The sequence below is a fragment of the Carya illinoinensis genome, chromosome 11 (assembly GCF_018687715.1).
Source record: "Carya illinoinensis cultivar Pawnee chromosome 11, C.illinoinensisPawnee_v1, whole genome shotgun sequence".
Taxonomy (NCBI): Eukaryota; Viridiplantae; Streptophyta; class Magnoliopsida; order Fagales; family Juglandaceae; genus Carya; species Carya illinoinensis.
The window spans coordinates 21,879,830-21,907,624 of record NC_056762.1 but is presented as its reverse complement, the minus strand read 5'-3'; the positions used below and the strand labels follow the sequence as shown (position 1 = coordinate 21,907,624).

The 27,795-nt window shown below is 37.9% G+C and overlaps 1 protein-coding gene across 4 annotated transcripts; it reads left to right on the top strand.

Moving 5' to 3' along the window:
- Positions 1–1,074: 1,074 nt before the first annotated feature.
- LOC122280761 (ethylene receptor) lies at positions 1,075–23,643 on the top strand. Of its 4 annotated transcripts, none has more exons than XM_043091778.1 (7): positions 1,075–1,356; positions 2,094–3,052; positions 4,115–4,483; positions 4,596–4,862; positions 4,966–5,093; positions 5,292–5,489; positions 14,814–14,988. In XM_043091778.1, the coding sequence occupies exons 2-7, from the start codon at positions 2,144–2,146 to the stop codon at positions 14,815–14,817; spliced, it is 1,875 nt and encodes a 624-aa protein (XP_042947712.1). In that variant the 5' UTR covers positions 1,075–1,356; positions 2,094–2,143; the 3' UTR covers positions 14,818–14,988. The 4 variants fall into 4 exon arrangements, with proteins under 4 accessions (XP_042947712.1, XP_042947711.1, XP_042947710.1 ...); XM_043091777.1 differs by lacking the exon at positions 14,814–14,988 and adding an exon at positions 11,626–11,686; XM_043091776.1 differs by lacking the exon at positions 14,814–14,988 and adding an exon at positions 23,064–23,643 and having other exon boundaries at positions 1,076–1,356; positions 2,102–3,052.
- Positions 23,644–27,795: the final 4,152 nt, after the last annotated feature.

Genomic DNA, 27,795 nt, shown 5'->3' with positions numbered 1-27,795 from the left:
ATAGAAATTCTAAAATTTTTTCTTTAGAGTTTCTCTACAAAATTATGTAAGTAACTGAAAGTATGGAAGAAATAAAATGAATGAAATTTGAGGGTCCTATCCTCTATTTATAGAGAATGAAGTGGTACTATGTGAAAGATTACAACTCTTAACTTGTGACTTTTCAACTAGCAGTTACTGGTTTCAAGGTTATGATGTTTCACTTAAAAACCAAGTGACATGTCTAGTCAAGTGGTTTGATACTGGGAAGGTAGGTCACTAGTTTGAAACACACTTATTCAATATTTCAATTGAATTTATTTTGTAGCCTTGGCCCACGCGCCCTTGGGCTATTCCATGCCTTGTTAAAACTTAAGCATCAAAGTGTAACTATGGTGGTTTAAACTCATACTCTCTCATTTGAAATAACACACTTATACCAATAAACTAATGCATTTTTTAAAGATAATGGTTTATGAAAATAAATAATAACTTACAATAAATTCAAATATTTAATATTACAATCTATAATAAATATAACAACTGTTTTATGTCATCGCAATGACACTAACGAAAAGATTGGCCTCAAATATTTCAAATTTAATTGAACCACCACGTGGTGTCCATGCACCAATTTAGCCATTAACAGCCGCTTGCAATCAATCCAATTATTTATCGCATGTGATTTTCTTATGTTTCCACTTCTTTTTTACTTTTTATAGAGTTCAACTTCTTCTAAATTAAAATCATGAGAAAGAAGAAGTGGAACTCACTTTCAATCAATCCAAACAAGCAAATATAACACAAAAAAAATCAATCTATTAGGGCCTTCGATTTTGGTAACACCCGTGTCCCACATCATGACTATATCAAAACCGCCAAAGGTGCTGGGTTCGGGCGGGTGGGGGGCGAAGTCATTAAATCCATATCTTTTTTTTTTTTGTTTTATTTTCCTATTTTTACTCGTTAGAAATAGATGATTGTTATTTGTTGAACCTCCTCACACAATTTTTTTTTATTAAAAAATATAATATATTTGCTTAAAAAAATACATAACTTCCATGAAACGAAAACGACAAACCTAATCACCCACTTTTCCACACCTCTCTCATCCGTCTCTCTCTCTCTCACTCGATACTTTTTGCCCGACATACAGTCATACCGTGTATCTAGACAACGCTCCTGCGGGAGCTGACCAGTTTTCTCTCTAAACAAACAAAGCTACAGCCTACATCTGAAGCTTTCCTTTGGATCTTAGATTCTGAACTCAAGGCCAGGCGAAAGACAGGCCTCCTCTATCTTTTGTAGCAGCTGCCCGGACTCCGGCGTGTCATCGCCGTTGTACGAAGAGTTTTTCTTCATCTGAACGACCCTTTGGTAGGGAACTCTAATTTGTTTTGAAGAAACTCTATTTGTTGCCTTCAAGAGATCAGACCCCTTGTGATTACCATTTTTTTGTATTCATCTTTCTGTTTATGTATTATATATGTACGTGGGTATTTGTATGCGTCCCTTCGTAAGTAGCTCCATTGCTAGTGAACTTTCTAATTTGGGAAATAGTTATAGATATTTTTACTTATTTTATTCTATGGAAGAAAGTGGCGCTCAAATAATTTTTTGGGGTAAGTGAATCTTGTAGAAAGTTGTTCATTTCTAATCTTTTTTGTTTTTAGCTTCTTCTCCTAGAAATTCTTTTTCTCTCTTTCTTGGGAAAGATTTTCCCTGAAAATATTTAGGATGAATATGACTAAATATATCTCGTACTAAAGTTTTCATTTTCCCTTCTCTGCGTGGTATCTGAATGAGTCCTCCACTTTTCCAAATTGATCTTATAGATACAATAGAATCCACATAAACCCTGTAAGCAGAAAAGAAATATTTGCCGGGATAAAATTTCGCTTCCAATCTATTTAAAGTTCCAGTTCTTAATATTTCAATAGTTTTCTAACTTGGATAAATTTCATTTTGCATCCTTAGTTCGTTATCGGCAATGTATTTCTCATGCCAAAAGTTCCTTTTTTTTTTTCCCTCTCATCTCATAAATTTTGGAAAAACTTTATGCACGTCTTTATTTATGGTGTATCTTCTGATTTATGTTATAAGTTTCTGTCTAGCGTTGTAGGCATGTGAAAGAGAAAGTATCGGCTGCAGTGGTTCAATCACTATGGAGTCGTGCAACTGCATTGATCCACAGTGGCCGGCTGATGAATTATTAATGAAGTACCAATATATTTCTGACTTCTTCATTGCACTTGCTTATTTCTCCATCCCTCTAGAGCTGATCTACTTCGTCAAGAAATCTGCAGTGTTTCCTTATAGATGGGTCCTCGTTCAGTTTGGTGCTTTCATAGTTCTGTGCGGGGCTACACACCTGATTAACTTATGGACTTTTACAACGCATTCTAAAACTGTGGCAATAGTAATGACCACTGCCAAGTTTTTAACTGCTGCAGTGTCATGTGCAACAGCCCTCATGCTTGTACATATTATTCCTGATTTATTGAGTGTTAAAACCAGAGAACTGTTCTTGAAAAACAAGGCAGCAGAGCTTGATAGAGAAATGGGCTTGATTCGCACTCAGGAAGAAACAGGTCGTCATGTCAGAATGTTGACTCATGAGATCAGAAGCACTCTTGACAGACATACTATACTGAAAACCACTCTTGTCGAACTGGGTAGAACTTTGGCATTGGAAGAGTGTGCCTTGTGGATGCCAACACGTACTGGCTTGGAGCTTCAACTCTGCTACAATCTCCGTCAGCAGAACCCAGTTGGATATTATACTGTGCCCATTCATCTTCCTGAGATCAATCATGTTTTCAGTAGTAACCATGCAGTAAAAATATCACCCAATTCTCCAGTGGCAAGACTACGACCTCTTCCTGGGAAATACATGCCTGGGGAGGTTGTTGCGGTCCGTGTCCCGCTTTTATATCTTTCTAACTTCCAAATTAATGACTGGCCAGAGCTCTCAACAAAACGTTATGCTTTGATGATCTTGATGCTGCCCTCAGATAGTGCAAGGCAATGGCATGTCCATGAGTTAGAGCTGGTTGAAGTGGTTGCTGATCAGGTCTGAAGTTACCTTTACATATCTTCTTGACATTACTTGTATTTCACTTAGATTCTAATTGAATGAAAGAAAAATAAATTGCTAAATTATCCCCTAGTCAATTAGCATCTGTATCCACTTTTCGTCGTGTGTATTTCCTAATAGTTACATTTGTTTTTTTTCTTTTTTTTTGAAGAATTCATTAACTATGGAAGATAATGGTTATGTTTGATTAAGAAAATATTTACTTATCAAAATGTTTTAATTTTGAGAATTTTTTAGATGCATTGTTTATTGAGTTTTGTGCAACTAGATAGGAAAATTTCAATAAAGTTTTTATTTTATTTTATTTTTATTTTTTATTTTTATCCGAAATATATTTTGTATTAAGGCATGCGCTTGGGCTTTGTGCCAAGTATGTTTGCACCTAAGTGCACCGAGCTCTTTTTGCAAAAACATTGGTTTTGCTGAATTAATCAGATCATAAAATCATCTGTGGATTTCTAACTAGGTGTTTCTCTTACATACGACCTGTGTACTTGGACTGTACCTATTGTTTTGCAAACCAAAACTAGAAATGCAGCATAGCAGGGGAGAGGGTGTGCCATTGAAATGTAATGGAATATTCCTACGCGAAATTGGTAGCTTTTAGCTAGTGGATTAAAGTATTCTCCATTTCATTGAGTGCAAGCTATGGAGTGCTTTGGTCATTTCACTCTATTAACTTAATTCTTTTAGAAACATAATGACAAAAAAACTCATGTTTTCCATTAAATGGATATTCTCCATTTCAACTGAAATGAATGGACTTTAACAGCATGAATGTACATGATTTCCTTGTATCTCTAGACACCCATGCCTAGGTGTTATTCTTGTATATTTCCTGTGTACTTGACTTTGCCTTTCTCTAATAAAATTCGTATTCACCAATAAAAATTAAAAAAAAAAAAAAATTTAAATGGAGAGGGTTCAATTCCCAGCCATTACTGACTGGCTATAACTTGTTCATATATTTATAATATGGTTAGGCTCACGAAATACTGTTAGACAATGCTCATTTAATGTATCTTACTGTCGGCCCAGGTGGCAGTTGCTCTGTCACATGCTGCAATCCTAGAAGAGTCAATGAGGGCAAGGGATCTTCTCATGGAGCAGAATGTTGCACTAGACCTGGCCAGGAGAGAAGCAGAAACAGCTGTTCGTGCTCGCAATGATTTCTTGGCGGTTATGAACCATGAGATGAGAACTCCCATGCATGCAATTATTGTACTTTCTTCTTTGCTGCAGGAGACTGAGCTGACACCTGAGCAGCGGCTGATGGTCGAAACAATACTAAAGAGTAGTTATCTTTTGGCTACCCTCATAAATGATGTATTAGACCTTTCAAGGCTTGAAGATGGCAGCCTTCAACTTGACATTGGAACTTTTAACCTTCATTCTATATTTAAGGAGGTAAGGCTATTCGTTCCTACAAAATATTAGTCCTTTTAGATTGCCTTGTGCCATTAGGGGGTACATGGATTTCTTCCAGTGCTTGTGGTAAGATCTGATGTCTCAATCTCAGGTCCTTAACTTGATAAAGCCTGTTGCATCTGTCAAGAAGTTGTCGGTTACATTAAATTTAGCGCAAGATTTGCCAGTGTATGCTGTAGGTGATGAAAAACGCCTTATGCAAACCATGCTGAATGTTGTTGGTAATGCTGTGAAGTTCTCTAAAGAGGGCAGCATCTCAATCACAGCATTTGTTGCAAAATCAGATTCTTTAAGAGATTCTCGTGCACCAGACTTTTTTCCTGTGCCAAGTGATGATCACTTTTATTTGCGTGTACAGGTTGGGTCTGCAAAACTCAATTGAAATCCTCCAGTCTCATGATATTTAGATAATTTGTTTTTAAAGTTGGCTTTGCATATTCATGTTTTCGCTTTGAGTATAGGTGAAAGATTCGGGATCAGGAATTAGCCCTCAGGATATGCCAAAACTATTTACCAAATTCTCACAAACTCAATCATTGGCGACAAGAAATTCTGGTGGCAGTGGACTTGGCCTTGCAATTTGTAAGAGGTACTTTATTCTTTTGTTCTTTCATATTTAACTTCATTTTAAGTTTTGTTTGGCTATGCCATCAGTATGAATAGGTGTTTTTGCATGTTTTTGGCGTTCCAAGCTTCACTGAGTGGTAGCTAGGTTCTTCAAAAAAAAAAATTCTTTTCTTTTATAGATGCAGCTGTAATGCTTCTTCCTTTGCAATGGTGTGATCAGGTTTGTAAACCTTATGGACGGACATATTTGGCTTGATAGTGAAGGTCTTGGCAAGGGATGTACTGCCATTTTCATTGTGAAACTTGGGATTCCACGGCTAGCAAATGAATCTAAGTTTCCTTTTGCCCCTAAAGTGTCAGCAAATCATGGTCTGACAAACTTTCCAGGGCTCAAGGTTCTTCTTATGGACAATAATGGGTCAGCTCTCTCTCTCTCTCTCTCTCTCTCTCTCTCTCTCTCTCTCTCTCTCTCTCTCTCTCTCTCCCCTCTATGATGGTTATTTTCAGTGTTTCACAGCTAAAATAGTTCCTCTTTGTTCTTCTCCATTCAGTTCTTATCAGCTTTCTAGAATCAGCATTTTTAAGAACTTCCTAAGTTGGTTTTCTATTGAGGCTAAATTCTATGAATTGGGGTTAGAGGCTGTGGCCACAATGGTCTTAACTCCGAATTTAGCAGGGGTTTTAGGCAGCTGATATCATTGGTCACAGTAGTGCTTTATGGCTGAATTAAGTGTTAGAAAGCTTGACGAATGTGGAGGAGCGCAGCCGGTCTGCGAAGTCTCTCAAGCTGGAAACAACACTCTTTTGCAAAGACGTTGGTCAATTTCGGTGAGGGATCTTGGAGGTTATGGGCAGCAAGGACCGAGGTCCTCTATTAATCCTAAAAGGGGTAGGAGGTAGTGGGTGGTACAGATCTTGTGAGCAACTCCAGGGGCTCTAAGGTATATCCATTCGTTCTGGAGAAGGGGTGTGGAAGGCTAAATTCCAGCACCCTCGCTTCAGTGGCAAGCAAAATAAACATTTGTGGTAGTGAAGGTCAACTAGAGAATATACGTGGTGGCTCTAGAAGAAGACATGCATATTTAGTAGTACAGAAGAGAATCAAAGAGCCTTCAAAGAGTGTCACAAGAGGAAAGTGAGAAGCCAGTAGCCTATGCTCTTTGCAACTCGTGCTCAAGAATATTATGAAATTAGGAATTTTTGTGAGATACCAAGGGGTTTGGAAAGGGAGATGTGCAGTTTCCTTAATAGGTGGAGAAACTTGCTACTAGACATAAGGGACAAGGTGGTTGTTTTATTGAAGAAGGTCGAATTGACTTCGATATGATTGGACTAGGTTAAGCTAAAGTTGACAAGAAGTGGCCCATTCAAGCTTTTGAACAGCCCAATCACAAGTGCTTGTCTCTCAAGCTTGGCCCGATTGAAATTAATGAGGGGAGGAAAGACCTAAGCACAGGATGTGGGCCAAAAGGAACTCATCTCAATAAGGGGAAGAAGTCAGTTGGAGCAATCCAATCACACATCCAACTTGGCACAAGACCATGTGGTGGGTCAAAACCAACTTTGGCTCTTCGTCTTTCAAAATGAGTTCCTTATCAAGTCTCCATGTAATGCCACTTGCAACCCTATCTCCTCAACTTGGGGGCCCACATAATGGGATGCATGCCTGTCCATAGCTTTCGTGGATGTTATGCCGGTATTGTTGTTGAAAAAAACAAGAGCTGCTGAAGTGCCAGACCTTGGAGGCCACTCTAACTCGGCGAGGGTGTCTCAAATCTATATGCGAGTGCAAATTCATCCTGGATTGGAGTTCTGTTTGAAGACTCTCTGATTACACATTGGAGATGACAACAATCATAGAAACATCTAAAGATGGAGATGTTGGCGGTACATGAGTCAATGACTTTGATGTCAGATTGATAAACCAGACTCTACCACTCATTCTTTACTCAAACTGGGACAATGTGGGGGAACAAAAGTTGTCTATGTCACAATTCAACTTGAGGGGAGTGGGAGGGAGCTTCCAATACTTTGAGAGGGATGGACAATCAAAGACAATTTGCCATAGACAAGCCCAATGCTAGGGAGTGAAAATTGGTGATAAGAAAGGAGAGAAGCAATTCACTAGACAACACGATTGTGCGAGTAGATGACCTAACCCATTCATTTCTTTGACTTAGTGCAACAAGGGTGGCAATGCAAAGATGTCGGACTAGGTGATACATAAGTGAAGGAGATCCAATGGCTTTGAAGACCAATTTATAATGTTGCTCATTGTTGTTGAAGTGGGACATTCTCATGTTGGGATAGACTTCTTATCCAAATCAGGAAAAAGAAAGAATAGAGAATTGAAGATACTTCCTTGGTCTATCAACTATGATGCAAGAGAGGGGAGCTATAGTCGTGGTCGTACCAGGGTAGGGTATCACCATATCCTCTGTGAAGCCCATAATATTATCTTGGAATGTCAGGGGTGGAATGAGGTTGACAATTGCCTTAGCATTGAAATCTACTTTGTCCAGGGGAGGTAGATATTGTTTGGTTGCTGGAAACCAAGTTGGGGATCATCTCTAGAAGTATTATTTTGATTTTTGGGGGGGTTTCATCAAGTGGGGTGGACCTATCTAGCTTCTAGAGGGGCACTCAGGCGAATATTGCTAATATGTAATAAAAGGTTGGTAGAGAAATTTGGAAGTGTGTAAGGGAGTACACAATGGCGCGTTTCTTCGAAAAGTGGTAGAAGGTTTCTTGTGGGCAGTTTCCATAATTTATGGACCAAATCTTGATACTGAAAAAAGTTATTTGTGTGGGGAATTGACTTAACTTTGTAGTTTGTGGGTGCTACTATGGTGTTTGGGTGGAAAATTAAGCGAATCTCATCTAATATTCCCATCCTAGGAGGAGCATTATCTGACTTTAAGTCAAAAGAGACTACCCAAAACATGTTTGTATCACTTCCCCATTTTGCTAGATAACTGAGGACTCTAGGTGGGTGAAGATTAGATAGTGGTTGTCCTGTTTCTAATTAGATAACACTTGGGTACATCTTGGCTTGCAAGCTAAAGGCATTGAAAATAGATTTGAAAGTTTGGAATGAACAAGTTTTTTGTAGTGTGGAACATTAGAAAAAATGTTTTATTAGCAAAGTTATAGGGTTTAGAAGGCACAAAAAAGGAAAGACCATTTCCAAAGAAGAGAAATGTAGAAAAAAATCAAGCGACTTCAGAGCTTGGATTGGCCACTTTAATGGAGGAGATATCTTGAAGACAAAAATCAAGGGCGCCGTGGCTAAGAGAGGGGGATAAGTGTACAAAGCTCTTTCATCAAGTGGCCAGCTCGCATAGGAGGAAAAATACGATTGAGATGCTCAAGTTTGATGGTTTGGTGACTGCTTATCATTCTGAGATAAAGGGGCATGTCATTAAGAGAAATGGGAGTTATTGTCTTATTTGCTAGGAAGATGCAGTGCTCATGGTTTGAGATGAGGATCCATTGTCTCTGTTGATTTTTGTTATAGATATGGACCCCCTCAGTAAAATGACGTCAAGTACAATGGATGGTGGTGTTCTTTCTCAATTTTCCAGGGGGGCTTGTAACCAAGACAATTAGTATTTCATCTTTTGTTTGCAGTGGACACACTAAGATTTTGCGAGGTGAATTCATATCCTATTTAGTCTCTAAGGGCATTGTTTTTTTTTTTTTTTTCCGGTAAGTAAATAAATTATATTCATCAAAGAATAGGCAAAAGCCCGATACAATGTATAGTTGCCATAGCCTAGGTATGAGCAATGGAAATAAGAAAATCATGTAACTCTAAGCCATTGAAATCAACCGCTATGGTCCAATTACAAAGAATTCTAATAAATAAAGCTTTCAATTCCTCAATCGATCTCTCTTTGTCCTCGAACGTCCTTTCATTGCACTCTTGCCATAAACACCACATGATGCATATGGAGATCATCTTCCACACCTCTTTTATCTGTTGATTGCCTCTCAAATTTGTCCAATTGGTCACAACCCCTATGTAACATACGAACCTAGAATTTAGGTTAATTCCGTTAGAAATTATTTAGTTATGTTATGATTATATTTATTCTTTTTATTAATTACTTATTCATTTATTTTCAGATGCTTATAATTATTTATTTGTTAAATAAGATAATGAACCAGATTAATTAGAGTTTTAAAGTGGTTTCCTTTTATCTTGTATTTTCTGTTATTATCGGATAGGTTTAAAATTTTTTGAAAAAATTCTAAGATCAAAACCAAATCAGATCTAGCTAATCCCCTGAAAACTCTAGCTAACCTCCTGAAAACTCACGTAAAACCCTTTCCCTCACCTTTATAAAATCTCACCAGACCCTCAAATTAATCATTCAAAAATTTTAGTTGACAAAGAGGGAAAAGGAAAAGATAGCACTCGTGCAGCCCCTTCTTTTTTTTTTTTTTTCTTTACCCAGCCACTTCATCAGAGCACCTTCAGATCTGCACAGACACTGCCAGTCAACCACTTCGTTGAACACCCCATTATCTAGTAAGCCACTGCAGTCTGCCACCTTTTTTCCCTCCCTTGTCACACGTTACCTTTCCTTAGCAAGCCTTAGATCCCATCACTGGCCTGCTTTCTCCAGCAAATGATTATTTGCTTTGTTCATATCCTTTTATTTCTTTTACTTTACTAAAAAGCATATGCAAGTATTGGTTATTACACAAATGCCCTTCAACCCACTGCACCTAACCTTTCCGTAAACTGCCTCATAAAGGAACTTTTGGTGAAGTTACCTCTTTACCCTCTAGTAACTAGGCAGACTTTATGTTTTAAATCTGATCATATACGTGGGCTATTTTTTCCTTGTGGGCTGGGCTTGAGGTTTATTAGACATGTTTCATTAATATGGACTTTTGTTTTAATTTGGGCTTGATTCTAGTATATTTCAGAAATTTATTTTTATAGTTAAGTGAGTTGATTTCTTGTGGGCTTGATTATTTTATTGGGCTGGTTGTATTTACAGAACCTGTTCTAGTAACCTTAAATGTTTTCTGTAATTGGGGCTGGGCTGAAACTTAATTCAGACCAAAGTTTCACTTAAATAAATATATTAGTCTTAGACTCATTCTTTTACACAATATATTGAAGGGCTTTTAAGCATATTTTAAAGAATTCTTTTATATTGTTTCAGCTTATTATCTTAGCTAATATTTCAATTGACCTTTAAATAAGTTTTATAAAATTATTAAGATTATGATATGAGCTTTGGAATAATATTATTTTAGGTAATCTTTTTTATATTTGAATATTTATTAAATTATCTCTATGGTAAAATTTTAAGTAATTAGATTGCTACGACACGTTTTCTAGAAAGATTAGTAACGTCTAGTGCCTCGTATAGGTCACGAGCTACAACGTAAGATTTTGGAAGCAACTCTAAGAGGTAAATAGTATGATCATATAAATGTACGCGTAATGTAAATATTATAATTGGGTATGATAATATGATATGGTTTTGATGGTTATCTACGTTGCACTAAGAGCCAAGTCAAGGTTAGATCTCTTTCACGAACTTCTATGAATTACGATGATTTACATGAAAGTAAGCCTATATATATGTTATGCTTTTATGGATTGTTGATTGATGGATTGAATGTTACTAAAATCACATGGAAGTCATGATATGATCATATAATAATTTAAGATAGGTATTCTATGAATTAAAATAGCCAAGTCATGCATGCTTCATTCATGTAGTATTTAGACCATATATGTTATGTATTGTTCATGCAATAACTTAAGTCAAGCATGCCATGTAATAAATAGCCAGATCATGTATGACATGTTCATTAGTTCTCAGATCATGCATGCCGAAATGTCATAAAATGATTAAATCATGTTAGGCCATGTCATGCTATACCATGTACAAGAATATATCATGTTATGCCATGCCATGTACGAGAATATGCCATGCTAGAAAAGTCTAAGAAGTCCAAGAAAATTATCATGCGTCAAGAAAGATAAACATTTTAAGGTAACACGGACCCAAGCGTGTTTACCACAGTTATGCTAAGATGGTATCACGGACTCAAGCGTGGTTACCACAAGTTAGGTGAAACACGGACTCAAGCGTGTTTCACTACATGTCATGCAAGTTAAGTGAACATGGACCCAAGTATGTTTCACTCTGTCAAGCAAGATAAGTGAAACACGGATTCAAGCGTGTTTCACTCCACGTCAAGCAAGATAAGTGAAACACGGACTCAAGCGTGTTTCACTACATAACAAGTTATGTGGTGCCATGGACTCAAGTGTTGTTCACCATGAAATAAGTATAATTCAAGAAAAACAAGTTACTCATGCATTCACACTTCATGTTTGCCATGATTATGAATGTTTCCGCTCTTGTTAATCCATGAATGTTATATGAAAGTTGTGATAAGGCTGTAAAAATCAAATTTATGCTAAGCTAGATAGTATTTTATGATATGATGTATTATTTACTGAGTATTCGACTCATTTTTGTTGTCTGTTCTTTTTGTTTTCTCTATGTTGATTGCCACAGATGGTGATTATGATGATGCAGAGCTGGATGATCAGGAGTAGATTTAGTATAAGGACTTAGAGATGAATAAGTGTCATTTACACAAGGATTAAGTTTCTTTTATGTCATTTCAATAATTAGTCTTGTTTAAGACTAGCTCATGTTTTGCTTTATTCAGTTTCAAGTTTCAAGACTATTTATATCCTTTCAATTAAGTTTTTTTCAATAAATGAGGTATTTCAGAGTAATGAGTCTCTTTACCGGGCATTTTATCATGTTTGTCAGTAACGTCTCTATCCTACGGGAACGGGGTGTTACACCCTACCACATTCTCAGGCATAACCCAATCCAAGTCAATTCTGCCAAGAACCTCTTTCCATAACCGTCTCGCTATCTCACAATGTATTAAGAGATGGTCCCCCGATTCACCCCCCTTCCTACACATGCAACACCAATCTGCAATGACCACCCTACGCTTATTCAAATTATCAGTTGTGAGAATCTTATCCAAGGATTCTGTCCACACAAATGTAACATACGAACCTATAATTTAGGTTAATTCAGTTAGAAATTATTTAGCTATGTTATGATTATATTTATTCTTTTTATTAATTACTTATTTATTCATCTTCAGATGCTTAAAATTATTTATCTGTTAAATAAGATAATGAACCAGATTAATTAGAGTTTTAAGGTGGTTTCCTTTTATCTTGTATTCTCTGTTATTATCGGATAGGTTTAAAATTTTTTGAAAAGATTCTAAGATAAAAACCAAATCAGATCTAGCTAATCCCCTGAAAACTCTAGCTAATCTCCTGAAAACACACGTAAAACCCTTTCCCTCACCTTTATAAAATCTCACCAGACCCTCAAATTAATCATTCAGAAATTTTAGTCGACAAAGAGGGAAAAGAAAAAGATAGCACTCGTGCAGCCCCTTCTTTTTACCCAGCCACCTCATCAGACCACCTTCAGATCTGCACAGACACTGCCAGTCAACCACTTCGTTGAACACCCCCACTATCTGGTAAGCCACTGCAGTCTGCCACCTTTTTTCTCTCTCTCTAGTGTTTCTCAGCTTGTCAGTTTTTTTTTCTCTCTCTCTTGTCACACGTTACCTTTCCTTAGCAAGCCTTAGATCCCATCGCTGGCCTTCTTTCTCCAGCAAATGATTATTTGCTTTGTTCATATCCTTTTATTTCTTCTACTTTACTAAAAAGCACATGCCAGTTTTGGTTATTACACAAATGCCCTTTAACCCACTGCACCTAACCTTTCCGTACACTGCCTCATAAAGGAACTTTTGGTGAAGTTACCTCTTTACCCTCTAGTAACTAGGCAGACTTTATGTTTTAAACCTGATCATATACGTGGGCTATTTTTTCCTTGTGGGCTGGGCTTGAGGTTTATTAGACATGTTTCATTAATATGGACTTTTGTTTTAAATTGGGCTTGATTCTAGTATATTTCAGAAATTCATTTTAATAGTTAAGTGAGTTGATTTCTTGTGGGCTTGAGTATTTTATTGGGCTGGTTGTATTTACAGAAACTGTTCTAGTAACCTTAAATGTTTTCTGTAATTGGGGCTGGGCTGAAACTTAAAATCAGACCAAAGTTTCACTTAAATAAATATATTAGTCTTAGACTCAATTCTTTTATACAATATATTGAAGGGCTTTTAAGCATATTTTAAAGAATTCTTTTATGTTGTTTCAGCTTAAACTAATATTTCAATTGACCTTTAACTAAGTTATATAAAATTATTAAGATTATGATATGAGCTTTGGAATAATACTATTTTAGGTAATCTTTTTATATTTGAATATTTATTAAATTATCTATATGGTAAGATTTTAAGTAATTAGATTGCTACGACATGTTTTCTAGAAAGATTAGTAACGTCTAGTGCCTCGTATAGGTCACGAGCTACGACGTGAGATTTCGGAAGCAGCGCTAAGAGGTAAATAGTATGATCATATAAATGTACGCGTAATGTAAATATTATAATTGGGTATGATAATATGATATGGTTTTGATGGTTATCTACGTTGCGCTAAGAGCCAAGTCAAGGTTAGATCGCTTTCACGAACTTCTATGAATTACGATTATTTACATGAAAGTAAGCCTATATATATGTTATGCTTTTATGGATTGTTGATTGATGGATTGAATGTTACTAAAATCACATGGAAGTCGTGATATGATCATATAATAATGTAAGATAGGTATTCTATGAATTAAAATAGCCAGATCATGCATGCTTCATTCATGTAGTACTTAGACCATATATGCCATGTATTGTTCATGCAATAACTTAAGTCAAGCATGCCATGTAATAAATAGCCAGGTCATGTATGCCATGTTCATGTAGTTCTGAGATCATGCATGTCATGAAATGTCATAAAATGATTAAATCATGTTAGGCCATGTCATGCTATGCTATACCATGTACAAGAATATATCATGTTATGCCATGCCATGTACAAGAATATGCCATGCTAGAAAAGTCTAAGAAGTCCAAGAAAATTATCATGCATCAAGAAAGATAAACATTTTAAGGTAACATGGACCCAAGCGTGTTCATCACAGTTATGCTAAGACGGTACTACGGACTCAAGCGTGGTTACCGCAAGTTAAGTGAAACACGGACTCAAGCGTGTTTCACTCCATGTCATGCAAGTTAAGTGAACATGGACCCAAGCATGTTTCACTTCATGTTAAGCAAGATAAGTGAAACACGGATTCAAGCGTGTTTCACTCCACGTCAAGCGAGATAAGTGAAACACTTACTCAAGCGTATTTCACTTCATGTTATGCAAGTTAAGTGAAACATGGACTTAAGCGTGTTTCACTATATGACAAGTTATGTGGTGCCATGGACTCAAGCGTGGTTCACCATGAAATAAGTACAATTCAAGATAAACAAGTTACTCATGCATTCACACTTCATGTTTGCCATGATTATGAATGTTTCCGCTCATGTTAATTCATGAATAGATATACCATGTGAATCTGTGACGATATATGCATGTATTAAATTAAGCTAGGTTTATAAATATGTGATGATATATGTATGTTATGAAGGGTCTTTCAAAAATCAAATTTATGCTAAGCTAGATAGTATTTTACGGTACGATGTATTATTTACTGAGTATTTGACTCATTTTTATTGTTTGTCTTTTTGTTTTCTTCTATGTTGATTGCCACAGATGATGATTATGATGATGCAGAGTTGGATGGCCAGGAGTAAATTTAGTATAAGGACTTAGAGATGAATAAGTGTCATTTACACAAGGATGAAGTTTCTTTGATGTCATTGCAATAACTAGTTTTGTTTAAGACTAGCTCATGTTTTGCTTTATTCAGTTTCAAGTTTCAAGACTATTTATATCCTTTCAATTAAGTTTTTTTTTTTTAATAAATGAGGTATTTCAGAGTAATGAGTCTCTTTACCGGGCATTTTATCATGTTTGTTAGTAACGTCTCTATCCTACGGGGACGGGGTGTTATAACAAAGAATGCTGCTTTGGGTGGCGCCTTGTCTCCATAACTTTCTCCATGGAAACTTGATATGTGTCTCTTGAGTAAGAGACTTATAAAAGGAGCGCATCGAGAAAGTGCCTTTATCTGCAGGTATCCACCATAGACTATCCTGTGAAATACACTGTTCACAAGAATACAAAAGGCTGTAAAAGGTTTCAAAACTGCTCATCTCTTAATCTTGTGCCGCCCTACTGAAATTGATGTTCCATTAGATTTGCTCCCTTGATCTTTCCCTTACATTTGCTACTGAGGCATCAGTGTCTCTTGCAACTTTGAATAATGAAGGAAAATATTCCTTTAGAGCAACATGATCACACCAAGTGTCATACCAGAACTTAATACGGGTTCCTTCTCCTAGACGAAATTGAGTATGGCAAGAGAAGACCTCCCACCCTCTTCTTATATATTTCCACAAACCTACTCCATACGCTCCTCTCACTTCTTTTGTACACCAACTTCCCCATAGTTCCCTATATTTGCTCTCAATTACCATCTTCCAAAGGGCTTCAGATTTCTTATGATACCTCCACAACCATTTATCTAGTAACACCCGATTGAAGGTTCTTGTATTTCTAATGCCCAAGCCCCCATTCGAGATAGGGCTACATCCCTTTTCCACTTAACCAGGTGAAATTTATATTCCTCTCCCAATCCACCCCACAAGAAATCCCTTTGAAGTTTCTCCAATCGGAATGCCACATTTGCTGGAATAGAAAACAATGACAAAAAATAGGTAGGTAGATTATATAGAGTACTCTTAATCAGTGTAATCCTTCCACATTTTGACAAGTACAATCTCTTCCATCTAGCTAAATGGCGTTTCCCTTTTTCAATAACTGAATCCCATAATGGAGCGGCTCTCGAAGCTACCCCCAATGGAAGCCCCAAATAGGTCATAGGTAACACTGCAATCGTACATCCCAAAATACTAGCCAACTGTCTGATACGCCGAACTCCTCCAATAGGCACCATCTCTGATTTTTGCAAATTAACCTTCAATCCATAAGTTACTTTAAAACAAAGAAGAAAGGCCTTTAGAACTCGAAATTGGTAAGGATTTGCTTCACAAAAGAAAAGAGTATCATCTACGAACAACAAATGAGATATGTTAACAAGTCCCCTATTCGGAGAGCTGATCTTAAATCCAGCCACCAAACCATTCATAACCAAGGCCGAGGACACTTTGCTCAACGCCTCCATCACAATAACAAAGAGTAATGGGGATAACGGATGTCCTTGTCTTAAGCCTCATGTGCTATGAAAGAAACCAGTTGGGCTTCCGTTTATCAAGATAGAGAATTTTACCATTGATATGCACCACCTAATCTACGAGCAACATCTCTCCCTAAAACCACATTTCCCCAATAGATTAAGAAGGAAGTCCCAATTGACATGGTCATACGCTTTTTTTGTGTCTAGCTTGCATATAATCCCTGCCTCACCAGTTTTCAGACGACTATCTATGCATTCGTTAGCAATAAGAACCGCATCTAGGATTTGTCTATCCTTAACAAATGCATTTTGAGGTTTTGAAATTAGCTTCCCCACTACCTCACTCAGACAATTCGCTAACACCTTAGATAATATTTTGTATACCCCATTTACTAGGCTAATAGGCCAAAATTCCTTAACCTCCTCGGCCCCCACCTTCTTTGGTATTAGTGCCAGAAAAGTAGCATTAAGGCTTTTTTCAAACTTCCCCGTCGAGTAGAACTCATGGAACACCTTCACCTTCATGAGATCATCTTTAATACAGCCCAGCAAGTTTGAAAGAAGTCCATTGAAAAACCATCAGGACCGGGGTGCCTTATCTTTAACCATTTTCCTCACAACTTCATAAACCTCCATTTGCTCAAAAGGCCTCTCTAGTCGATCTACCTCATTAAGTTCAATGGAATCAAAACCAAGCCCTTCAAGTTTAGGCCTCCATCCCACCTGCTCAGAAAGTAATTGCTCAAAAAAGTCAACTACATGGTTGTTTGTCACTAGCTCTTCCCGACACTCCACTCCCTTTATTTTCAGCATCTCAATGTTGTTGTATCTCCTATGTGAGTTAGCTATTCTGTGAAAGAACCTAGTGCTTCGGTCACCTTCCTTCATCCATAACGCTCGACTTTTGTCGCCAAGATGTCTCTTCTAAAACTATAATTCTTTCAAGTTCTGCTTCCAGCCCCAATTTTAGAGCTATTTCTTCCTGAGTTAAGGGCCGTGCTTCTTGTATCCTTTCCAACCCTTGGATCTCCATTTCCTTGCTTTTTTTGCGCTCCCCTATACTGCCAAAAGACTGCCTATTCCACAACTTTAGGTTTTTTTTAGAGCTTTCAATTTACCCCCAAAAATAAAACTAGGGGTTCCTTGTATCTGATATGATGCCCACCATTGCCTAACCCTTTCCTTAAAGCCATCCGCCTTCATCCACATGTTTTCAAATTTGAAGTATCTACGCCGCCTTTGGACTCCTTTGCCATCCAACTTAATAGGCTAGTGATCCAAACACAAACGAGGCAATCTCTTTTGCCACACATCCGGGAAATGAAATTCCCACTTCGGTGAAATTAGGAATCTATCTAGTCTAGACCATGTCTAATTATTAGAGTACGTGCATTTGCCCCCTGCTAATGGTAAGTCCACGAGATTCAAATCAAAGATGCACTCTGAAAATTCTGTCATAGCTGGCCTAATTCTTCTATTCCCAAAACTCTCAGTTGGAAATCTTGTTACATTGAAATCTCCGCCTATACACCATGGGAGATCCCACCAGCTATGTACAGCAGCCAGCTCATCCCTTAACAATCTTCTCTCATGGTCTAAGTTAGGACCATACACACTTGCAAAAGCCCACATAAAATCACCTACCAAGCTTCTAAAAGAGCAAGCCACCGGGTACACCCCTATAAACTCCTCCATTTTCTCCACCACTCTTCTATCCCACATCACCAGAACACCACCTGATGCTCCCTTGGCTGCCAAGTACACCCAATCTACATATGTGTAACTCCAAATACTTCGCACTAATTTTCTATTAATAAGTTTCAACTTTGTTTCCTGTAAACACACTATGTCCGCCTTCCACTCCCGTAGCAAGTGTCTTATTTGTAGACGCTTCCTGACCTCTTTCAACCCACGGACATTCCACGATACAATTTTTGGTTTCACTTGGAATATGCCAAACCTTTCCCTTTAGACTTGTCCTTGCTTGCACTCCTCTCCGAATTCATGGACCAATTTAACCTCAGCTCTCTTTGCTTTTTTGATTATACTTTCCTATGTTCTTGATGGCCTGTTTCAATTATTGTAAGTAAAGCCATAAACTGATCCTCATAGCCTTCACACCTCAGTCCCACCAAATGCTGAATATCCTTTACCGTGTTGAAGACCCGATCTGAAATCCCGGGCTGCACTGGACACATGAAGTTTAAAGGTACTGGCTCACCCTCTTTGATCTGCTCTGCAACCACCCCTTGATCAAGCACAACTTCCTCGTCTGATTGTACAGGAACCATATAATTTAGAATTGCCTCCACCCTTTGATCTCCTTCTTTGTGATATGTGTCTTCAACCATAGAATAGTCATCCACTCCGATAAGATCTAAATAACCCTGAGAAGACCTTGAGAGTATTTCATCATGTATACCCTGAGAATCCTCGTTGTCTGAGTCTAGTAAATACCCATCAACCTTTGCCACCACTCCCACTGCTTCCAAACTCTGGTTGGAGAGGTTCTCCACCACTTCCACAAACTCTAGTCCTACCGCCCGGCCTCTTCCAGCCCATCTCAGCTTCTTCCCTTTCCTTATTTCTCCCAACCACCTTCCTCATAACAGACATCTCCCTCTGCAATTGCCATATCTATCTTTGCAGTTCTTCTAACTTCTAGCCCACGCCTCTATCAACCATCCTGCTAGCTTCCAAGAAACGTAAGCCATGAGGGCCTCGAGGCCATCACCTGTCAGAACTTTCCATGCCACCCCCCTTTCCAACCTGAGTTAAAGCGTCCTTGTATGACCTTGACTCTTCCACCTTCTTCCATGGCTGAGCACCTCTATGCATGGCAGCGACCCTTCCTCTTCCTTCTTGAACTGACTCCCCTAACGCGTCCCTCATTCTCCTCCATCCTTTGCCCCCTTCCCCTTTGGGAATGATAATGGAGTTTTTCCTGCCACCCTCCCGAAACACAGACACTACTACAAAATGTCCCCTGCCATTGAAGCACCTCTATGCAAGGAATTGACGATGCCCCTCCCTGATGGTGCATAAACCTCCCTTTGCTCACCACTTAGACATGCTTCCAATGCCTTTCGAAGCCACTGGACAGTGTTCTCTTCCACCCATAACTCCTGCTCGTCCTTCCATCCTTTCTCAATAATAAGAAGTTTCCTACCTTCCTTAGCAAGAATGAACAACTTTGATTCAATCACAAGTTCTCTCAAAAATCCCATCCAAACTAAATGGGCGTTAATCCATCACCTTTACACCCCCCATTACGACAATGGTGTTTATTTTTCCAAAGAAAACTTAAGAACTTACAACTTAAAGACCCTCAACCCATTAAGTATATGTTGATCTTGTTACTAAACTCACTTCCCCTCTCTCTACGGGCATTGTTTCTATGCTTTGAAGATGTTTTTGGATTGAAAGTTTGGCAACATCAGAATTCATTCCAGGAGACATTGCTAACGTTGCAGGCTTGACTATGTTATTAGGCTGCAAGTTATTCTCTTGTATACTTCCTATGTACTTGGGCTATGCCTATTTACTTTGAATGAAATCTCTTATTACCTAAAAAAAAAAGAAGTTATTCTATTTGCCTGCCTAAAAAATATCTGGGCATCACCCAAGCTAATCCCATCTGAGCAAAGACTAAATTAAACAATGTCATGGCAATCTCACAATGAGGTAGTAGATGGTTGATGAACTCTCCACTCTTTTTGCACATACAACACCAATTTATGACTATGATTCAACATTTCCTTAAGCTGTCTAGAGTGAGGATCTTCCCCAAGGACACCTTCCATACAAAAACTGTTACCTTTAGAGGTGCCTTTGTCTTCCAAATACTTTTCCTTGGGAATGGAAGAGGTTTAAGGGCATTTTTCAAGGACTTTCATGGTAGATCAAAGTTTGAGAGGAGCCTTGATGCCACTTTGTATCTTTTATTCCAAAAAAAAAAAAAAAAAAAAAGGATAAATCTGTGGCCTTTTGTCCTATAAGCAGTGTGTGGAATAAGTAAAATTATCTCCATCTCGTAGCTAAAGGTTAAAGTTGGTTTTGGGAAGGTTATTTCCAGTTCCCAAAATGCATTTATTCTCGGTTGACAAATCTTAACTCAGTTTTGGTTGCTAATGAATGTGTAGACAGTCAGATTAGAAATGCTAGAGGGTTGTGCAAGTTGGACTTGGAGAAGGGTTATGATTATGTAAATTGGGAGCTCTTAATATATTTGTTGAAAAGAAGTGGATTTGGGGAGAGGACTGGATCTCATTTTGTATTTTCACAATAAGTTTATTGTCTTTATTAATTGTTCACCATCTGGATTCTTTAGTAGCTCTCGGGGATTTAGTCAAAGAGGGTCGTTTCTCCTTTGTTGTTTGTGGTTGTCATGGAGGCTTTTGGTGGGATGATTGCTACAGTGGATTGGGGACTTCGGTTTGGTTTTTCATTGAGATTGAGGAACTGCGAGGTTGTTACTGTTGTGTTTGTTATTTCCAATGGTACTCTGGTTTTCTGTAATCTATATGTTGAACTACTCCGAAATTTGTGACGTATTTTCTTATGGTTTGAAGCCATCTTGACAATTAATTTTGTGAGATTTGAGATAGTTCCTGTTGTTGATGTGGATGCTGTTGATAGTTTGGCCATATCCTTGGTTGTCGAGTTCCTTCACTACCGATGATGTATTTTGGTCTGCCTTTGGGTTCTTCTTTTAAGGCTAATTTTATTTTTTCATTTTTTTTCACTCATAGAACTTCATTAAATGGTGCAAAACGTGCTACCTAGGTACACAAGATGGAGCATATATTGGTTGATTGGAAAAGGCTTTATTTATCTAAACGTGTTTGGTTGACATTGATAGAGAAGCACTCGTTATTTACCTGTATATTACTTGTATTTATTTCTATTCCTGTGGAAGTGACTAGCAAGCTTAAAAAACTTCAGAAAGACTGTTTTTGGGGGGATTTGAGTGATGAATTTGAGTTTTTTGGGCGTTGTAAGTCAGATTAGTTTGTTCGAGCACTATTGAGTAAATTGTTGTAGCAATATGCTGGGGAAACAATGTTTAGATTGGCGATAGGATCTCAACATGTTAGTTTAAGTGGATATTGGGGAATAAGCCCATTTGATGTAGGATTTTCGAAATATTTTGAGGGGGGTGAGATACTATTTCAAAATTTGTTGGATTCATGATGGGAGGTGGATCTTTTATTTTTTATTTTTTATTTTTGGGTAGGTAAAATAATGCAGTTGGTGGGTGGTGGATCTAAGGTCAGCTTTTGGCATATATAGTTGGGGAACAACCTTTGAAGACATCTTATCGGGTGCATGCTATCACATGTTGTAAGGATGCATAGGTGGTCATAAATGTGAGTATTTGATGGGATGTACTTTTTAATAGACCCGTTAAAGATTAGGAGGTGGATTTGGTTTTGTATTAATTTGAGACATACTTCCTTCGGGTAAGGCACAGAGGTGTGGATTATACATGCTGCAGACTTTCCAAAAGACACAAGTTTTAAGTGAAGTCATGCTATTGGTTTTAACCTTACCTATGGGTTTCCCATTTCCATGGAAGAATATTTAGAGTGAAAGCTTCTTCAAGACTGGCATTTTTTGCATGGAAGGCATTGGAACAAATATTTATGTGAATAGGTTGAAGTGGTATGTCATTGTGCTGGGTTAGTGTTGTAGGTTCAAGAAGAATGGGGAGTGTATCGATCACATTCCTCTTCATTGTGAAGTAGCAAAAGATTTATAGAGTTGGCTTCTCAAGTTATTTGGTATTGATTGGTTATGTCTTGAAGGTTGTTAATATACTTTCTGTGTATCAAGGTTGCAACCCTATGTGTTTTTCTATTGAGATCATATCATTCATCAGACAATCTAGGACTTGGTTTTCTCAGTTCCTCAACTGTTGAAGGCTTGTTTCATTTGAAGCTAAGATGGACCATCAGCATCCCCAACCTAGCTTAAGTTTCTGGGAGGATACTCTAGTAATTGCTAATGGTAAATCTATAGCTAATTATGGGGCTTCTGTCTTTGAAACACAGAAAGTTTGCACTAGATGATGGCAGGCTGGAAAAATAGGGAGGTATTCATGTGGTGGATGTTAATAGTATGTGCTTTTGCAATTGTTATCCGCTTAGAGGATCTAGTTTAATGACATCAAGTTTGCATTTGAGCTTTTGCATGATGTTGGCATGGCCCAAAAACTTGAGTTGGGCGTAGGCCTAGAAATAAAATGTTTAGCCTGGAATATCCTTATTATTATTTTATTTTCTTTTAGCAATGATAGTGAATTGCATGAAGTGATCGATCCATTATCAGTGTTTGCAAGATTTTACCGTATTTGTGCATAAACATTTTGATAGTCATTAGTACCGTAGATGGCTTCATAATTGTGGTCCTGTCTCTTGCCACCAACTAGCTCACAAATATTTTATATTAGTTAGTGGTGTTGAATGGGGATTGAAACCTTTTTTTATTCTAGCTTACAGTCAAGAAGCATAAACCCTGTAAATGGTACATTCATTCTTATGGCCAAAGTTGCATTAGACTTGTAATCTGAATCTGGTGTTAGTTTTAATAAAAAATTTATAGCTAGTTGAAAGGAGAAAATCATGGACATTTAGCCCATTACAAACAATGGCCCCCGACCATAAGAATAGTGATTGAATGTTGGACTTGCATGTAATGTACAGGGTTAGCAGGACGGTGACAAGGGGACTACTCATGCACTTGGGATGTGAGGTGACAACTGTAGTCTCAAGTGAGGAGTGCTTGCACGTTGTTTCTCATGAACACCAAGTGGTCTTCTTGGATGTTTGTGCGCCAGGTATTGATGGTTATGAGCTTGCTGTTGGTATTCATGAAAAATTTACAAGACGTCATGAAAAGCCACTTATAGTAGCACTTACCGGAGATACGGATGAGGTTATGAAGGAGAACTGCACGAGGGTTGGTATAAATGGAGTCATAATGAAGCCTGTTTCAGTTGATAAAATGAGGAGCATTTTAGCAGAGCTTTTGGCGCACCGGGTTCTGTACTAGGCTATGTCAAACAAGCAGCTCTAGTATGTAAGTCCAGAAAGGTTTGTTCTGTGATTTCACTCTCCTGTATGGTGGTGTGGTGACTACCGATGTGGAGACACATTTCACACCACTAACATGTCATAGTTTAATTTATAAGAGTAATATAAAAATTTGAGTATTGTAAATCAGATCTTGCAAAGTATGGCCCCCGCACCGACTTAAAAATAGAAAATTTCTACCTTCTCAAAATGTCAGCTTATTAACACATATTTTCACACATACACAGAAAGCACACCAATATAAAGTGGTTTTTTTTATATGGCTCTTACCACCACAGTTACTCAGTTATATACTGGAAACTACTTGGGTTTCCCACTAACAGATTTTCAGAAGCTGTGACCAAATCTTATAATAGTTTACTAAGCTCCATTACTCAAATATATAATTATGGGCCTTTTCGAGGATAATTTGACAGACACAAAAACAAAATGAAGTAAATGAGAGAAGAATCGTGCAATATGGCGGAGGGGGGACGCGAAAGAGTTAAAATCCTTCCTCTCTCGTAGGTGGCGTGTAGTAAAGTGCTTATCTTTAAAAATGAGGATTACACTAAAAAGGTTATTTTTTCACATGTTGGTTATAGAAAATCGAAACAATTTTGGGATTGCCAAGACTGGCAAGTGGATCTACTCTTTATGCTGTAAGTCGAGATTCCCATCTCTTTACCAAATCAAGGTTGGGAGAAGAGATGATTCAGGTATCTGGGAATTATGGTCTGTCTTACCATGCTAAACAATCAAATGGTTGGTTGTATACAAGCTTTCTTTTGATACCAAAGGAAAAATGTTAGAAGGAACCAATTGCCTTTATTTGGCTTTAAAGATCAGGAAAGAAAGTTGCATATTTGTTGTAGCAAAGATCACATTTACTCTTTCTGCAAGAGAGTTCAATCATTTCTATAAGAAAATCATCTAAGGATTATTCTGATTGCTATCGCATTCACTATGGTTTCATCTTGACATTCAGAATAGCAAGAATTACCAAGTATTTTGTGAGAAAGTAGGAGATGTTTAATCATTTTCTATTCCTCTAATTTCCAATCTTTCATAGCCATTGTTGCAATCTTCACAACTGTTTACAGTTGCAATATATTATCCATATAATACTCAATATTCACATTTTATCAAAATAGAATGTTGTCACAACCCAAACCCTAGGGGCCATAATAGACTTAAAAGAGGAATTAGCTTGCAAGGGAAGGGGGAGATGTGTGCGCAGATCTATCAGGAATGAAGGGATTAGGTTAACTGTAGAGCATAAGGCCTTGGGCTTGAGTCTCCAACCCACAACATTTAACCATTTAGCCGAACCACTTAAATAACCCCACTTACAACTGCCAGCCCATATCTTAGAAGATCCACCAGCCTGTTACTTACTAGAAAGGCCCATTCCATTTATCTTTTTTTCTTTTTTGCAATTTTCTATTACAGTTGTCCAGATTGTTGTGTTGTTTTATTTTACAATTTTTGTTGTTAATTGTTGACAAGTGGCAAGGAGGGAAAAAAGTTGTTATATGTCAGAAGGGAATAATTGTGAAAGGCATGCAAAATATCAATTACTGTATGAACTTTTCTTATCTTCTTCTCTCTATTCTTAGAGAAGCTTGCCCTTTGTTGCATACCGAACGTGTAACATTTATGGTATTAGAGACGTCGGTCTTGTGCTCACATAATCAAGGTTGGCAGAGAGAATATGCATGAACCATCTGCAAGAAGAATTGAATTCATTGAAGAAGGCAATGGGGTCTCAGTTTCAAGCATTGGAGATTGAAATGATAACTTTGAAAAGAAAGTAAGATGTTGTAGTGTAGCAATTGGTAGCACTAATTGAGGAGATTCAAAAGAAAAATCATGTACATCAAGGGGAGTCATCACAAGGTCCACCGCTTGGGTTTGAAGGAGCCTTGGTTCATGGGGTAGGACAATATTGCAAAGAGAGTGCAGCTGGACTTTCCATCCTTCCAAGGGGATCTAGCAGGATGGCTCAACAAGTTAAATCAATTTTTTTTCATTATATAACATTGCACTAGAAACTTAGATTAGTGTAATTCCATATGGAGGGGAAGGCATTAACCTAGTTTCAAGACCTAGAGGAGTTGGGAGGACTCACTGATTGGGAGACTTGTGTGGAAGCCTAATTGGCGAGATTTGGGCTCAACTCATATGATGACAATGGATACTTTGACCAGACTAAGGAAAACGGGCTCAATGGAGGAGTATAAGGTCTAGTTGAGGCCTTATCTAACCGGTTAAGGTACCTATCGGATGTCCATAAACTAAGCAACTTCCTAAGGGGGCTTAAAGACAAGATCCATTTACCAGTGAGGATGTTCAATACTTGGTATTTCATTATTGCCTTTGGGCTAGCAAAAATTCAAGAGAAGCTTGTGGCCTTAAGTAGAAAGGGAGTTAGAGGGGATCCTCCACTTAATAGTGAGGCTGGGATTCTCAGAAGACCTATGATTCCCATAGGTGAAGTATAAAAGGTAGGAAACAAGGGTACCATTACAGTTCAGAGAATGCGTCAGGACCAAATGAAGGAAAGGTGCAGTAAGGGTCTTTGTTATTATTGTGACTCAAAGTGGAGTCCAGGCCATAAATGCACCAAAGCTCAACTATTCCTATTAGAAGAGGAGAATGAGGAAATTGATAAGAATGGTGAGGAACCAGTGTAGGTTGTGCAAGTGTTGGAGGCAATTGGGTAGTGTGAAGGTATTCCTAGAGCTACTAAGCTTGATATTCCTTACATGCAGTTTTAGGCTCATTAAACCCAAAAACTATGAGAGTAAAGGGGCAGATAGGATCCCAATGGATGGTGACACTCATTGACTCAAGAAGTAAACATAACTTCTTAGATCTGACCATTGTTAAGAGGGGAAAACTGTCCATAGACAATAAGGAGAAGGTATAAGTGAGGGTAGCCAATTTGGACTAAATTAAGAGTGAGGGAAGTTATAAACATATCCAACTATCTATTTAAGGGGTAGAACTTACCCTTCATGTGTTTATACTTGTGCTGGAGGGTTGTGACAAGGTTCTGAGAGTACAATGGCACCAAACACTTGGTCTCATACTGTGGAACTTTGAGAAACTCACTATGTGGCTAAAATACAATGGAAAGGCAGCTTAAATACAAGGGTTAATCTCTCCTGAGTTGATGGAGGAAGGGCCACTCAATAGAATTAATAAGAGTAAAAATAAAGAGAATTACTTATAGTTAATTGAAGAAAGGAGCACTAACTCGGGTCACCAGCCATCACCTTTGATAGCATAGGTTCTTGGAAGATTTCCAGAGGTCTTCTAGAAACCATGTGATCTTCCCCCAACCCAATCATACGATCATGATACTAATTTGGTGCCAAGTACATAGCCAATTTCAGTAAGGCCTTATAGGTATCTATATTACCAAAAAGATGAGGTTGAGAATATTGTTAAAGAGTTATTAGAGTCAAGGGTGGTCAGACCTAGGCAAAGCCCATATTCTTCAACCGAACTTCTAGTAAGGGAGGCAGATGGGCCATCATGTATGTGTGTGGACAATGAGACCCTAAATGCTGGACTATTAAGGATAAATCTCATATTCTTGTAGTGGAAAAGTTATTGGATGGACTTCATGGTTCCATAATATATTCTAAGTTGGACCTAAGGTTCTGGTACCATCAAATAAGGGCTAAGTCATCAGATGTTCCAAAAACTTGATTTTCAAACACATGAGGGCCATTATGAATTCCTAGTGATTCCCTTTGGACTAACCAACGCCCCTTCCACTTTTCAAAGTTTGATAAACAAAATAGTTAATCCCCATTTGAGAATGTTTATCCTATTATTTTTTGATGAATATTGGTCTATAGTAGATTTGATAAGGAGCATATAAGACACCTATAATTGACTTTAAAAATACTATAGAATCACAAGCTATTTGCTATTTGCTATTTGCTTGGAAGTGGCTTATTTAGACCACATCATTTCAACCCAAGGTGTGAAGGTCAATCCTGAGAAATTGAAAATCATGGCAGATTAGCCATCTCCCAAAATACTAAAATCCGTAAGGGACTTCCTTAGGTTAACAGGGTATAAAAGGTTTATTAAGGGGTATGGGGGTATGGCTAGTCCCTTGACTGCCTTATTAAAAAATGATCGGTCTTTATAGAATGCAAGGGCTAAGAAAGCCTTCCAGGATTTAAAGAGGGCAATAATGAATGCCTTAGTATTGGTTTCGCCTAATTTCACCACTCCTTTTGTTATAGAATGTGGTGCTTCAGGCATGGCAGTGGGTGCAATGTTGATGCAAAGGGGGCAACTAATGGCTTTTTTTAGCCAAACTCTTAAGGGTAGGGCTATG

Bases quoted from the DNA above. Each gene is read 5' to 3' on its own strand.
- LOC122280761 (XM_043091776.1), top strand. From the start codon at position 2,144: ATGGAGTCGTGCAACTGCATTGATCCACAGTGGCCGGCTGATGAATTA. The intron at 4,863-4,965 runs GTTGGGTCTGCA...CTTTGAGTATAG, and splicing joins ACTTTTATTTGCGTGTACAG to GTGAAAGATTCGGGATCAGG. The intron at 5,094-5,291 runs GTACTTTATTCT...TGGTGTGATCAG, and splicing joins GGCCTTGCAATTTGTAAGAG to GTTTGTAAACCTTATGGACG.